General features: G+C 45.8%; 1 protein-coding gene across 4 annotated transcripts in view; it reads left to right on the forward strand.

Moving 5' to 3' along the window:
* The window catches only part of NRG2 (neuregulin 2), a 134,962-nt gene that overhangs the window by 45,919 nt on the left and 76,399 nt on the right, over positions 1-12,644 (forward strand). The window contains exon 1 of one of the 4 annotated variants that reach the window (XM_081872711.1): positions 10,291-10,481. The exons of the other annotated variants lie outside the window; for them this stretch is intronic. Coding sequence (XP_081728837.1) covers positions 10,394-10,481 — 88 coding nt within the window. The 5' untranslated portion in view covers positions 10,291-10,393. Of the gene's footprint in view, positions 1-10,290; positions 10,482-12,644 lie in introns of those variants that run through there. 4 annotated transcript variants of the gene reach the window in all.

The raw sequence follows: 12,644 nt of genomic DNA on the forward strand, positions 1-12,644 counted from the left end.
AAAGAAGTCATGTATAGATTCCACCAAGTAATTAACTGTGTAAGAGCAATGCGATCAAAACCTGGCAGAAGATTTGATTCCCAGTAACTGCATACTAAAACAGCCACCAGCAAAGAAAGCTTGATAAAGACCACATGTTTCATCCTAGTGGTGATGCTAACCATGCTCATACAGTACATTGCTATTTTAGTGTCAAAATGTTTCATGTTCATCACACCAGTAATTTTATGACAGCTTTCCCCAACTCCCTGGATCCTTTTGACTGGAGCTCCTACCAGCCAAAGCGACCATAGCTATACTAGGGGGAGTTGATGGAGGCTGTAGCCCATAGCATCTGGGGGCTGCCAGGGTGGGGAGGGCTGCTTTATAAAAGCCCAGTAATGAAAATATGTTCATACATTTGCATAGAAGACTGCAGCCCAGGTATTGTGCCAGGAATGCTCATGTCAAGGAATCTCCACTGCTGTCTCCACATTTGTTTGGCAGTTGCATCACCCTTAGAGTTGCCAGTGCTCAATGCTAAAAGTAAAACTAGAAGCTAGAGGAAAGGCTGTATATGCCTTGTGTGGTCTTTGGAACAGCAAGACCTTTGAAGCAAAGAACCTTCTCTGGGATCAGAGAGAGATGCTTACTCACAACAAGTGTGTATAGTGTATGTATATAGTAGTGTGCCGAGTAAAAGTGAACTCTGCTAAACAACTGTTTAAGCTAAACTGCTTGACTGAAGCTTCCATTTGAGGGTGAGGATCCTGCCCCATTGGTAAGGTCCAGCTCGGGAAGTGCAGTCACTGGGGGTATTGAACTGGAGGTCTTGAGCGCAGGAGGACTGTGGTGGTTGTACCCAGTTTCACTGGTGACATGGTCCAGATCTGGCATCTATGCAGATTGTGCTATTTGCTTTTGGTTCCACTGACCTCCTGCTCTCCAGGTTGGTGTTGAAGTCACTGCTAGATGTCTGAGTCACGACACCGGTTGCCACACTGTAGCAGGTGCAAGAGCACAGTTGAGTTCAGGTGCACTCCCATGCTGCAAACCTGATCCCTCTGGAGTGGGAGTGGGGAGTGAAACTGTCTACAAGAGGCAAGTACACACCTCTTGAATTTTTAGGTGCTTAAAAATAAACATCAACTGAAACTCATGCATGCAGTTTCAACTGGATGATGCATTGTATAGCTCTAGCTTGGATTTGAAATCAATAGTGGCTTCTGTTGAGCTTTCAAGAGTATTCTAAGCAAATCCAAAATTTGGCATCTCTGTAGAAAATAATGGTTCCAACAGTACCTGGCACTCCTGTTATCTTCTAGCATCCTGCATTCAAACTGGTAGTATGGCTGTTGATGAAAACCTACAAGCATGACTAAGCCCTGAGATAACACCAGGTGCACCATCGGGGGGGGGGCAAGTGCCCCCCATTTTTTCAAGGGTGGGGCAAGGACCCCTAATATCCTGCGGCCTGTGGCAGGCCTTCCCACTGCCCCATTGGGCCGACCTGTGGCAATGGCAGTCCCCACTGGGCTTTCCCATGGCCATGATGGTCCCTGTCTAGCCTCCCCACAGCTGTGGTGGGCCTCATGGCCTCCTCCAGCCATGTTAGAGCACACACATGCATGCTGCCCCCCCCCAGGTTGGGTCGCACCTGGCGCTTGTGGAGAACACAGAACCTGTTAGGCATCCTGCAACTTTTGAAAATCTGCATATAAATGCATGAATGAAAACTCATTCTGTTTTGTGTGTGCTAACAGAATCATGATCACTAGCACCAATTCAAGTCTGCCATGCCTTATAGATTCGTTTGCAGGCTACCTTATTTCTCCAAGACCTACAGTGGAGTGCTGGGACCACAACAGGGCAGGGAGGATGCGTTCTTACACCCCTAAGGCCCTTCTGTCAATAGGATGAAATAATGTAATCAAAACCTGATGGGAAAATTCAGAGTTTTGATACATTGAAGTCTGTTTGAATCCCTGTTCTCAAACTCGCATCACACCAGTCTAAATTTCTGCAGAGCCCTCTGCGAGGTGACTTAGCCCTGCCTTAAAACATGCTTGACACATCCTGCCCAAACGGCATGGTATTTAGAAAGGGAAAACAGAGCCCTAAAAGCACTTTCAGGTCCAAGTGAAGCACAATTAAGGTGTAAAAGGGCCTGCCTGTTAAGTTCCTCTGCCACCCACACATAAATAGCTCCAAGGAGCATTTGGTCACATAACCACTAGGTGCGCAAAGGCCAGTTCTCATGTAGGAACATGCAGAAGAATTTGCATGAGGAAATTAGGCAACAAGCGATGAGAATCACCTTTGTTTTCCTGCTGCTGCTGCTGCTGCTGCTAAAGTCTGCCCTGTACTTCTACTCTAAACCCTGCCAACTGTCCCTTATGTGGAGCATCCGTAGTGAAGACAGAGATGCAGAGAAGGCAGAGGAGACTGAACTTAAGAAAACACCTCTTTCTGACAGATCCACACTCAAATAAAGAGGGATGGCAAATACAAACAGCAGTGCAGAAAGAAAAACTAACTGCTAAAATAGTAAAGGTTCTATGCATAGGAGCCAACTCCTAGGGGCTGAGGTTCAGCCCCCCAATGAAATATTTAAGAGGGCTGCCCCCCCCCAAGTTGTTGGGCATTGCCACTCAAATTGCATGTGCCGTATCTCAAGATCAATTAGGCGGGGCGGGGCTTACCTGCCTCCCTATTTTATTCAAGTTTCAATGCAAATGGATGGTGAAGTTTGAGTACAAAATCGTAAATCAAAAGTTGGCACTAGAGCTGTTCTCATCTACCTGCATGTTTGAGACCTTTATCTGTAAAAGTGTGTATGCAGTTTTTTGCAAAGTGGATCCCAATGACGGAAAACAGCTGCACAGTTCTGAACCATTGTTCCTTATTACTGTATTTTTTGCTCTATAAGACTCACTTTTTCCCTCCTAAAAAGTAAGGGGAAATGTGTGTGCGTCTTATGGAGCGAATGCAGGCTGCACAGCTATCCCAGAAGCCAGAACAGCAAGAGGGATTGCTGCTTTCACTGCGCAGCAATCCCTCTTGCTGTTCTGGCTTCTGAGATTCAGAATATTTTTTTTCTTGTTTTCCTCCTCCAAAAACTAGGTGCGTTTTGTGGTCTGGTGCGTCTTATAGAGCAAAAAATACGGTACACTCACAGTTTGCTTAACTGTGCAACTGTGCAGCTTGCACACTTGAGTCACTCCTATTTCTTTCTATGCCATTGATAATCTTCACAGACCTACTTTGAGATGCCTATCTGTAATTTATAATCTGTGACTTCCACTTCAAGACTGGAATTTCATTGATATCTGAAGCACCCTGTTACTGATTTTAGTCTGCACTGAAAAGGAGACACAGCAACCAAGAGTTTTGCAAGCTGCAACTTGTCTGATTCCCCAGCAATGAGAGTTTTGTTATGAATGAACTGCATGTAATTGAATGGTACAGGATCATTAATTAGGTGTTGGCGCTAAATAATGAAACTACTTGAAAGATCCCAAGGGGCACATGGGCAATAGTCCTTAGCCTTTCCAGTATGAACAAGAGAAAGCAACAGAGTCAAATTTATGTAAAATAACATGGTCTCATGACACATGACTGTAAAAGTCACTCAGATTCAGAAAGACTCCACTGTGGAAGCAAGGCTGGGGTGGAAGAGTGCTAGAGTCCTGTCTGGTCAAGTTGCATGGGATCAATTCTAATCTGTTACCTCTGAGGATGTGGACAGGCTGATTGGATGAGTGAAACCAACCACTTGTCTCCTTGATCCATACCCATCCTGGCTCATAAAAGGGAGCTGGGAAGGGCTGGGCAATGGGCTCTGCAGGGTGGTGAATGTTTCTCTCTGTGAGGGAGTCTTCCCAGACCCACTAAAAGAAGTGGTTATTAAACTGCTTCTTAAAAAAACCAACTTTGGACCTGGCCAATATGGCCCAGTCTCAAATCTTCCATTCTTGGGCAAGATGATTGAGCGGGTGGTTGCTAAACAACTCTAGGCACACCTGGAGAATGCAGACCATTTGGATCCTTTCCATTCGGGATTCAGGCCTCGTCATGGACTGAGACTGCGCTGGTTGATGATCTCTGGTGGGCTAGGAACAGAGGTGAGAGTTGTTTCCTAGTTCTGCTGGATCTCTCAGTGGCCTTTGATACCATCGACCATGACATCCTTCTGGACCGTCTAGAGGGGCTGGGAGCTGGGGGCACTGTTATGCAGTGATTCCGTTCCTTCCTCCTGGGCTATGCCCAGAAAGTGGTGTGGGGGATGAGTGTTCAGACCCCTGGGCTCTCACCTGTGGTGTGCCTCAGGGTTCCGTCCTTTCCCCAATGCTTTTCAACATCTACATGAAGCCACTGGGAGAGATCATCAGGGGGGTTGGGCTGGGTGTTCAACAGTATACAGATAATTCCCAGCTCTATATCTCCTTCAAATCATAACCAATGAGGGCAGTGAAGGTCCTGTGTCTGGAGGATGGATGGAGACTAACAGATTGAGGTGAAATCCTGACTAGACAGAAGTACTGTTTTGGGGGGACAGGGGGCAGGTGGGTGTGGAGGACTCCCTGGTAACTGTGGGTAACTGTGCCCCTGAAGGACCAGGTGCACAGCCTGGGAGTCATTTTGGACCATCAGCTGTCCATGGAGGCGCAGGTCAATTCTGTGTCAAGGGCAGCTGTCTACCAGCTCCATCTGCTATGTGGCTGGGACCCTACCTGCCTGTCACCAGAATGGTGCATGCTCTGGTTATCTCCCGCTTGGACTACTGCAATGTCATCTACGTGGGGCTACCTTTGAAGGTGACTCAGAAACTACAACTAATCCAGAATGTGGCAGCTAGACTGGTGACTGGGAGTGGCCACTGGGACCATATAACACTGAACCTAAGGGATCCTCACTGGCCCCCAGACTTTTAGAAGACATCTGAAGGCAGGCCTGCATTGGGAGGTTGAAATATACTCGGAGTCCTGTAGTGATTTCATGCTCTTTATTGCAGCTTGTAAAACAGTGAATGAATTGCCCCCCCGCCCAACCTCATGCTGTTATATACATTATTTACACAATGAGTCCTGTCTGGTTGGCTGATTCTGCTTCCCTCCTGGAGCCTGATTGGTCTTTTCCTGCAGGCCAATCAGTTGTTGCATTCTAGGATCCTACCTGCCTATTGTTCTAGGATCCAAGTTTAGTACATAACAGAGGTCTTTAATGCTTGGTGTTTTTATTATGCTTTTTAATATGCTGTAAACTGCCCAGAGTGGCTGGGGAAACCCAGCCAGATGGGTGGGGTATAAATAATACAATTATTATTATTACATGACTCATGATACAGTGAACAAATTCTTCACCAGACTTGCATTAAAATGCAAAGGGACTTAGGGATGCTGTAAATGTGTATAACCTGCACAGTAGAATGCACGTGTGTATTGTATACATATTGCAGCTTGGGTGAATTAGATTGAAAGAATAACTTACAGTTTCTGGAGTTCAAAGGCTTTATTCATGCAGGAACTGTTTATAGGATGAGCAGAGATGAGAGAAAGATATTGCCAGTATCTCGTCTGGAAAGAACACTGAAAAAATGGCTCCGCTTTTAGGGGTGGAGTTAAGTTAGACAAAGCAAAGACTACAAGCAAGTGCTGGCTAGATTGCTAGATAAGCAGGGTCCTCTTGTGGTTTAAATTAATTCATGCACGAACTACAAACTCAAATGAAATAAATGCATTTACTTTACTCCAACATATGTAAGCTACTGGGAGACTGTTTTTGCATTTTCAAGATACAGCATGCAGCCACATGCAAATGCACAAAACCATTTTGACTAGAGGCTGCAGTAGGAGAGAAGCAGCATCTGTGGCATGGTGTACCTTTCACCCGCTGAGACTGATGTGTCACCTGCAACCCTCTTCCGGATAGATAGCCTTCTCATAGGTATCCATGCTGTGAAGGTCCAGATTGGACAACTGCAGTGCATTGTACGTGGGACTGCCTCTAAAATTGCCAGGAAACTGCAGTTTCACCCCATATTCAGCTGTGATTAACTGAGACTGATCAACGGGAATATATTATGCTTGTTCTTCAACAGCTATGTTGGCTGATGCGCCATTTCTGAGAAAAATTTAAATTGCTGGTGTTCGCCTTCAAAGCCCTGCATAGTTTGAGACTCAGGTATCGTTTATTTATTTATTAAATTTCTTTCCTGCCCCTCATCTGAGGATGACAGGGTGGTTTACAGCATCCTTCAGGTATCTGCTCCCACCTGACAGGGCCCATTGCAGCCGCAAGAGGGCTCAACAAGGCCCACTGTGGGCTTGAGAAGGCCTCCTTGAAAATTTTGGGGGACCTCAGCCCCCCCGATGGCATCCCTTCAGAAGATTATCCTTGCCAAGGCAAGCTGCGTGAGAGGCAGAAGTGGCTAAGAGTCCACTGCAACAGCTGAAAGCTTGTTCACATCTCCTAGCACTGCAGAGTCTCAAGTGATCAGCAACAGACACTAAATTCCTACCTAGAATTTTAGAATGCCTACTCCCCTAATACAGACCTGGAAGTCGATGGAAAGGTGGTCAGGAGCTATTCAGGCTTTTTCAGAAATCTGAAAAGCGCATACAGTACAGGCATACTTTATCTCACCTGGCAAAGGTGCAGCTTGGATACATAAGGTGAGAGGAGACAAACCTGACTAACAGAATATGTTGAGGAAACCCACCCTTTGTTGAGGGGGAAAGGTTCTTTGAAGTAGAAAGGTGTCACAACCCTATCTTGGTGAAAGATCAATCTTTTGAAATTCCAGTTCTAACAATGAATTAAGTTAATTTGCTGCTTAACCCGGAGGGGGGTCAGGGAGGGATGGGCTGGCTGAGCATTATTCACACCATCAGCAAATATTGCCATGGATACTGAGTCAGATGCCTGGAAGGAAAGCTTCCACTTGGTTATAAGCAAAAGTATAGAATAGGCAATACTAATTTCAGTTGATATTGAGGAAAGATAGTGTACAGTGCATTTACTACAGCAGGTTCAGAATGCTTATTCTTGCCTTATTAATCCAAGGAGAGAACCCATATAGACAGGGCAGGTTTGGGGTTTTTTAAATATGTGCAGTGGTTTTGGCAAAGGGGCCCTATTCCAACAATTACTAGCTATCATGTCTAGCCAGAATTTACACTGACATGTGCTGACGGATTTTGTAGCAGAAGGCAAATTCATATGGTTTGGGCACCAGGTACTTTAAGGATGACTTTCTCCCAAATGAACCTGCCTGCCAGGTGAGGTCATTATTAGCTGAGGGCAGCCTTGCTTTGGGCCATGTTACTGGACCCAAAGGACTGGCTGGTAGTGGAGGTGAAGGTGGAAGCTGCAAGTTGGTGGGGCTCCTCAGGGCATCATTGACAGCAGCAGCAGCAGCAGCAGCAGCAGCAGTCCAGTCCCAGGCAGAAGGCCCTCTTACAGCAGTGGTGTATGGGACACATGGAGAGGTGTGATGGGTGGTGGATGGATGGATGGGAGGTCAATGTTCTCTAGAATGTTTTCTAATGCTTAACACTATGCACAGCTTAATATATCTGCAGGAAATTACCTATGTGCACACCCCTAAATTGAACATCCTACCCCCACCTGGAGATCCACCAGCCAGATACAGCAGTGTCACTCCATATTTAATACTTCGGGGAACTAGTAAGATCAAAATGTTGATAATACTGTAGCGCAGGAAATGTATACAGTTCACCACTCTCCTCTGCGATGGACCACCCATGCCTGGAGATGGATAGATCCACATGGTTTCCAGAACTCGTTAGTGGGTTTTGTAGAAGATCAAGGCAACAGCTCTGTCGCTGCTCTAGTGGTGGTTTGGAACAGGAGGAGGACTAGGGTAATTGAGGGGATCATTTGATGGTGTCCTCTTCTCCCACCTCACAGGACTGTTCCAAAATGTCTCCCCCCAGTTTGCCCTGAGGCAGGGAAAGCTGTGTTGGTTGACCTTGCTTAGGCAGTATGGTGAGTTTGAGAAGCTTCCTTCTTTGGAGGGGAGGGTGAGCAATGTACTTAGCCAGCCCCGTCAGCCAGTAAGAGCATGAGCTCTGCTGGCAGGGACATGACTAAGCAGGAGCTGCCCCCAAAATGCTCCACAAAACGCATAATTATAACGTTTGGAGTCTGGGAATTAGTTTTGACCCAGCCCTGGGTTTTTTTGTTTTGTTTTGTTTTTTACAAGCATGTTGCTGCACTGGGAGCTTTCTGTCAGTTTCACTTGCTGTGCAGGACCTGCCCCTTCCTGAACACAGAGGACCTTGCAATGCCAGTGCATGCTTTCATAACCTCCAGGCTTGATTATTATAATGCACTCTACAGCCGGCTGTCCTTGAAGCTTCCCTTCGTGCAAATGCTGCTGCACACCTTATGGATGAGAGCCATCACAAACACATTCAGCTGGTTGTGTTCCAACGCATACAAATCGGATTTGATTCAAGGTGCTGATGCTCACCTATCTCTGGGTGATGCCTCTAGATTGTTCCCCTGTCAATCCCTCCTTCCCCAGGCCCTGCTTTGAATGCCAGCTTTACTCAGTGAGATGCAGGCTTTGGGGCTGTGTACATAGCCCTGTTTACTCTGCACCCAGTGCACTCCCACCACAGGTGAGTCGCAATCCTGCAATCTAGTTTCTTAAGAAATACTGTGTTTTGATGCCAATTTCCTCCAACCAGTTTTGATCTGATTTGAAAACGTAAGCCATAGGAAGACATCCATGCCCCCTCTCTGGTATGGACAGACTGTGGGCAACTCAGAAACACATCCAGCCGTATTGGCGTGTACAGCAACGTGCAAATGTGATTTGAGGCGCAGAGCAGAGTGGGGTGAATGCTCTTCCTGCATTTTAAGCTGGTAATGGGTACACTGCCTTTGAGTCAACTTCCCCAGGCTGTGGGGTGAGGGGCCCACAGAGCTTCACAATTTCCCATCACTACAGACCTTCCAGATGGGGTGCAAAACACATCGCTTCTTTGGGGCCTTCAGGTCAGCTGGATAGTTTGCCTTTTCAGCGCTGTTTTTAAATTATTATTTTTTATCTGTTTCATTCATTTTGCCTTTTTCATGCTGCCTGAAAAAGGCAAGCAAATTATTTTAATTATAAATAACAAACTGGAATATCAAGTGCATGTATTTTCTGCAAGGCAACCCTCAGTACAGTATCGATAAGGAGGGGCAAAGTTTTGCATCTGGTGCGGTGGAGGAGAGTGGCTGTGAAATACTAGCGCCATTTTCTTTTTCCAGTTCTGCACAATTTCCTGGTTTGCTTTGGGCCAGGGAGACCATATGCGCTACTTTGCAGGTAACAGCCGCCAATTTGAAAGGCTGTCAGAGAAAAAGACCCCTGTTTGTAGGGCTGTCTGCTCCAGGTCTGGTGTGAAGCGAAAGAAGCCTGGGCGGGGCTCGAAGGTTCCCTTCCACAGTTGGCACCTCTCCCAAGGACTGAGAAGGGGCAAAGGCCACTTTGCCATAGCCTTCCCACTACAGTGACATGTATGCATTGAAATTACTGCATTCAGAATCTTAATTAATTATAATAAATTATACATATACATACACATTTGCACCTCCAAATCTGTGTACTTTTTCACTATGTGTAAGTGGCCTCTTTATTTTAGGTGCCAGTAAATGAGACACTCTTAGATTACACAGAGAAAAGTTTATCACTTGAGGGAAAACGCCTGGGAGAAGAACCAAGAATGTGTTAAAAGGAAAGGCTGTTGTGGGAAGTGCCTTCCTGCACCGAGTGCCCCCAATTTTGGGAGAGGCCATTCAGAAATGTAATTGCTTCAGTGCACTTCCAAATCACCTGTGGGTCTTGTGTATATCATTCTGTGGCATACCAGCCACAGAAGGAGCAGAGCATAGAGGGGAGCCCTGAGTTCTTGCTGCTTCCCCTATCACACCTGCAGTATTTAAAGTGAGCTGGGCACTCAGGAGCCGCTCCTGACACAGGAAGAGTTCCGATAGTGCTGGCCACCTAATTTCTCCATGCATCCAGGCCCCCCAGGCCACAGAGCCCAGGCCCCATCCCCATGGGATCCTGCGGCCACTTAGGCTTGCTTCATTACTCCATTGTCAGTTCTGCTCTCTGCAGACCTTCGTTCATTTTCAATTCCTTCACACCCAGCCCTGCCTGCCTGCCTGCCTGCGGTCCCTGGCACTTCTGTCAGACAGCTGGGGGATATGAATGGAAATAGTTAAAAACCACACTTCTCCACCCAGAAGTGGGTGTTGCCTGTGTGAGAAAACAGTATAAGAACAGTAGGAAGTTTCAGCTGGTGAGAAAAACCTTGAAGCAGCACTGCTGGGGCATTTACATCTGGCAGGAATTGCCTTTTCCTTGGGACTGTAAATATACTGCCTGTGCAGGATGTCTGAGAAGAAGAGGAAGGGCAGAGGAAGGGGCAGAAAGAACAAAGAAGGGGGGACAGAGGAAAAAGAAGCAGGCCCCACAGAAGGTACTTTCCATTTTTAGCACATTTTACTGCATCTGAACAAGAGAGCTTCTGAGCTAATGCAAATGTACCAAGATACGGTTTCTGTCTCCTTCAGAAATACATTCCTGGACTATTTAAAAATAGCAACAAAAAACTAATCTCAGCAGGAATCAAGGCAGGGTGTTTTCTGGAAATATCCATGGTCACGACTCATAAAGTGCTGATGTGCTGATTAGAACGTTTCATGCAAATAGGCTTTTTCTTGTGTAACATCCAGAAATTCCCCGGTGTAGCAGCCAAAGAAAAAGAGAGTGTTTTTGAGAGACAGAAGCAGCAGTAACAGACCAAACATGACCCAAGTAACTACTCTTGTCAATGCAATTGTTTTCACAAATGATGTGCTTACAGTACTATAATTCTAAATGCTTTGGTGTAATCATTATAACTCCAGATTGTTCTGATCTGGTAATTTACTGGTGCTGCTATCAGATGTTGACTGTCAATTAGAGGGCTAAAGCGGCAAGAGGGTTGTGCGTTCACTGAACGTTTTCAGTGATGCAGAGAGAACAGTTGTGCAGCTTTAACGCTTCCTTTTTTGCCACAAAAAAACAGAGCAACAGGTTGTATGGTTCAACAATGCCAGTTTATTTAGAAGGAAAATTTAAATTAGTAAAGATGCAGCAACAAGCCTCTCTCCATCTCTCCACACACTTGAGTGATGATTTTTTGAAGCAATGTATCTGTCTGCTGATCTATCAATCTAATCATCTGTCTACACACACAGAAAACAACAATATTATATTGGAATGGTAAAATAGTTTATTAATCTCCATTGTTGCTATATTTTTAACTTTCCATTCTTACAAATAGTTGCATTTGCCACAGATGGTCCTCCCTATTGTATCACAACATCTCTGTGTTGGCTTGGCTGAGAGAGAGTAACTGTCCCGGGATTACTGAGCTGAGGCTATGAAGCAGTCATGCTCCTTGGGGTCTCAAATTTCAACAGCACCTTGTGTGATGAACCCCCTTTTTTCGAGAAGTAAAGTACTGGTTGTGGCACCCCCTGTGTCCCCCACCCCAGGCTCCAGGCTCAGTGTAACTAAACTGGTTGCGCTCCCCAAATCTGCCTCTGTATGAAGTTGGATCTTCCTCGTTTTGAGTTCAAGACTGTATCTGCCACACCACACTGCCTCTCTATTTTATATTTCTAAGCTCTCATCAGGTCATGTCTTAGTGAGACTCTGTATGAGCCCTTTTGCTTTAACTCCCTATGCAATTCTCCCCAGTGCATAGATGCCTTTAGACGGTTGCTCACGTCCACGTTCCTGCTCTTGTTTCACTGAGGCTGAAGAAATGTAAGGGCAGTAATAGTAGCCAAATGGCATGTGCTATAGGAGAATAATAGACACACCACAGCAGCTGTGAGTGTGAAATATGTGAAACCTCCCTCCAGTTCTCAGCCCCCACATGGTGTTCATAAAACATCAAACTTCCAGAGCGCTAGATTTTGTGTCATGCACTTCAGAATTCTGGGAGTGAGAATATTATGAATAATCTAAATGCCCTTTAGCAAAGGGAGGTGGTTTTTATTTTTAAAAAAGAGGATCAGCAGCTGTGCTAATGCCTAAAGTGGAGGCAGAGAGGAGACACTTATCAGCTGCAGAGGTGACTGGATTAGATGAAGGGCAGCGTGGCATTCTTTGTCTCCAAAGGAGCTGTGCCTTCCTTGTTCTCTGCCAGCATCAAGAGCAGGATTAGAAGGAACAGACAACGAAATATCTAACTCTGAGTCAACTAGATATTTTAAAGGTGGGGAGCGCCTTCTTCTTTTAAGGAGAACTACCTTGTTTTGCATTTTTGGAATTCTCAGTCCCCTGGAGTGTGCTGTTGTTTGATGAAGGTCCCTTTGCATGTGGATCATTTGGTAAAAAACAGATTATCTGCATTTATTTCCTTCTCCCCAGCATGAAAATATTTATTTTCCTTGCCAAAGAGTGAACACCTGGAGGAGAGGAGAGTTTGAAGGATGCATATACAGGAGTGCAATAGGCACAAAAGGCCAAGCATCACTGATCAGATATTCACAGAATAGTGCCACCTCTAGCCCCCAACTAAAGCCGCCCCAACTATAGTCCACTATGGACACTGAAACCCCCCCCTCACAGGCCTTGCTTGCAGAAA

This window comes from Podarcis erhardii (assembly GCF_964252035.2).
Source record: "Podarcis erhardii genome assembly, chromosome: 8".
NCBI lineage: Eukaryota > Metazoa > Chordata > Lepidosauria > Squamata > Lacertidae > Podarcis > Podarcis erhardii.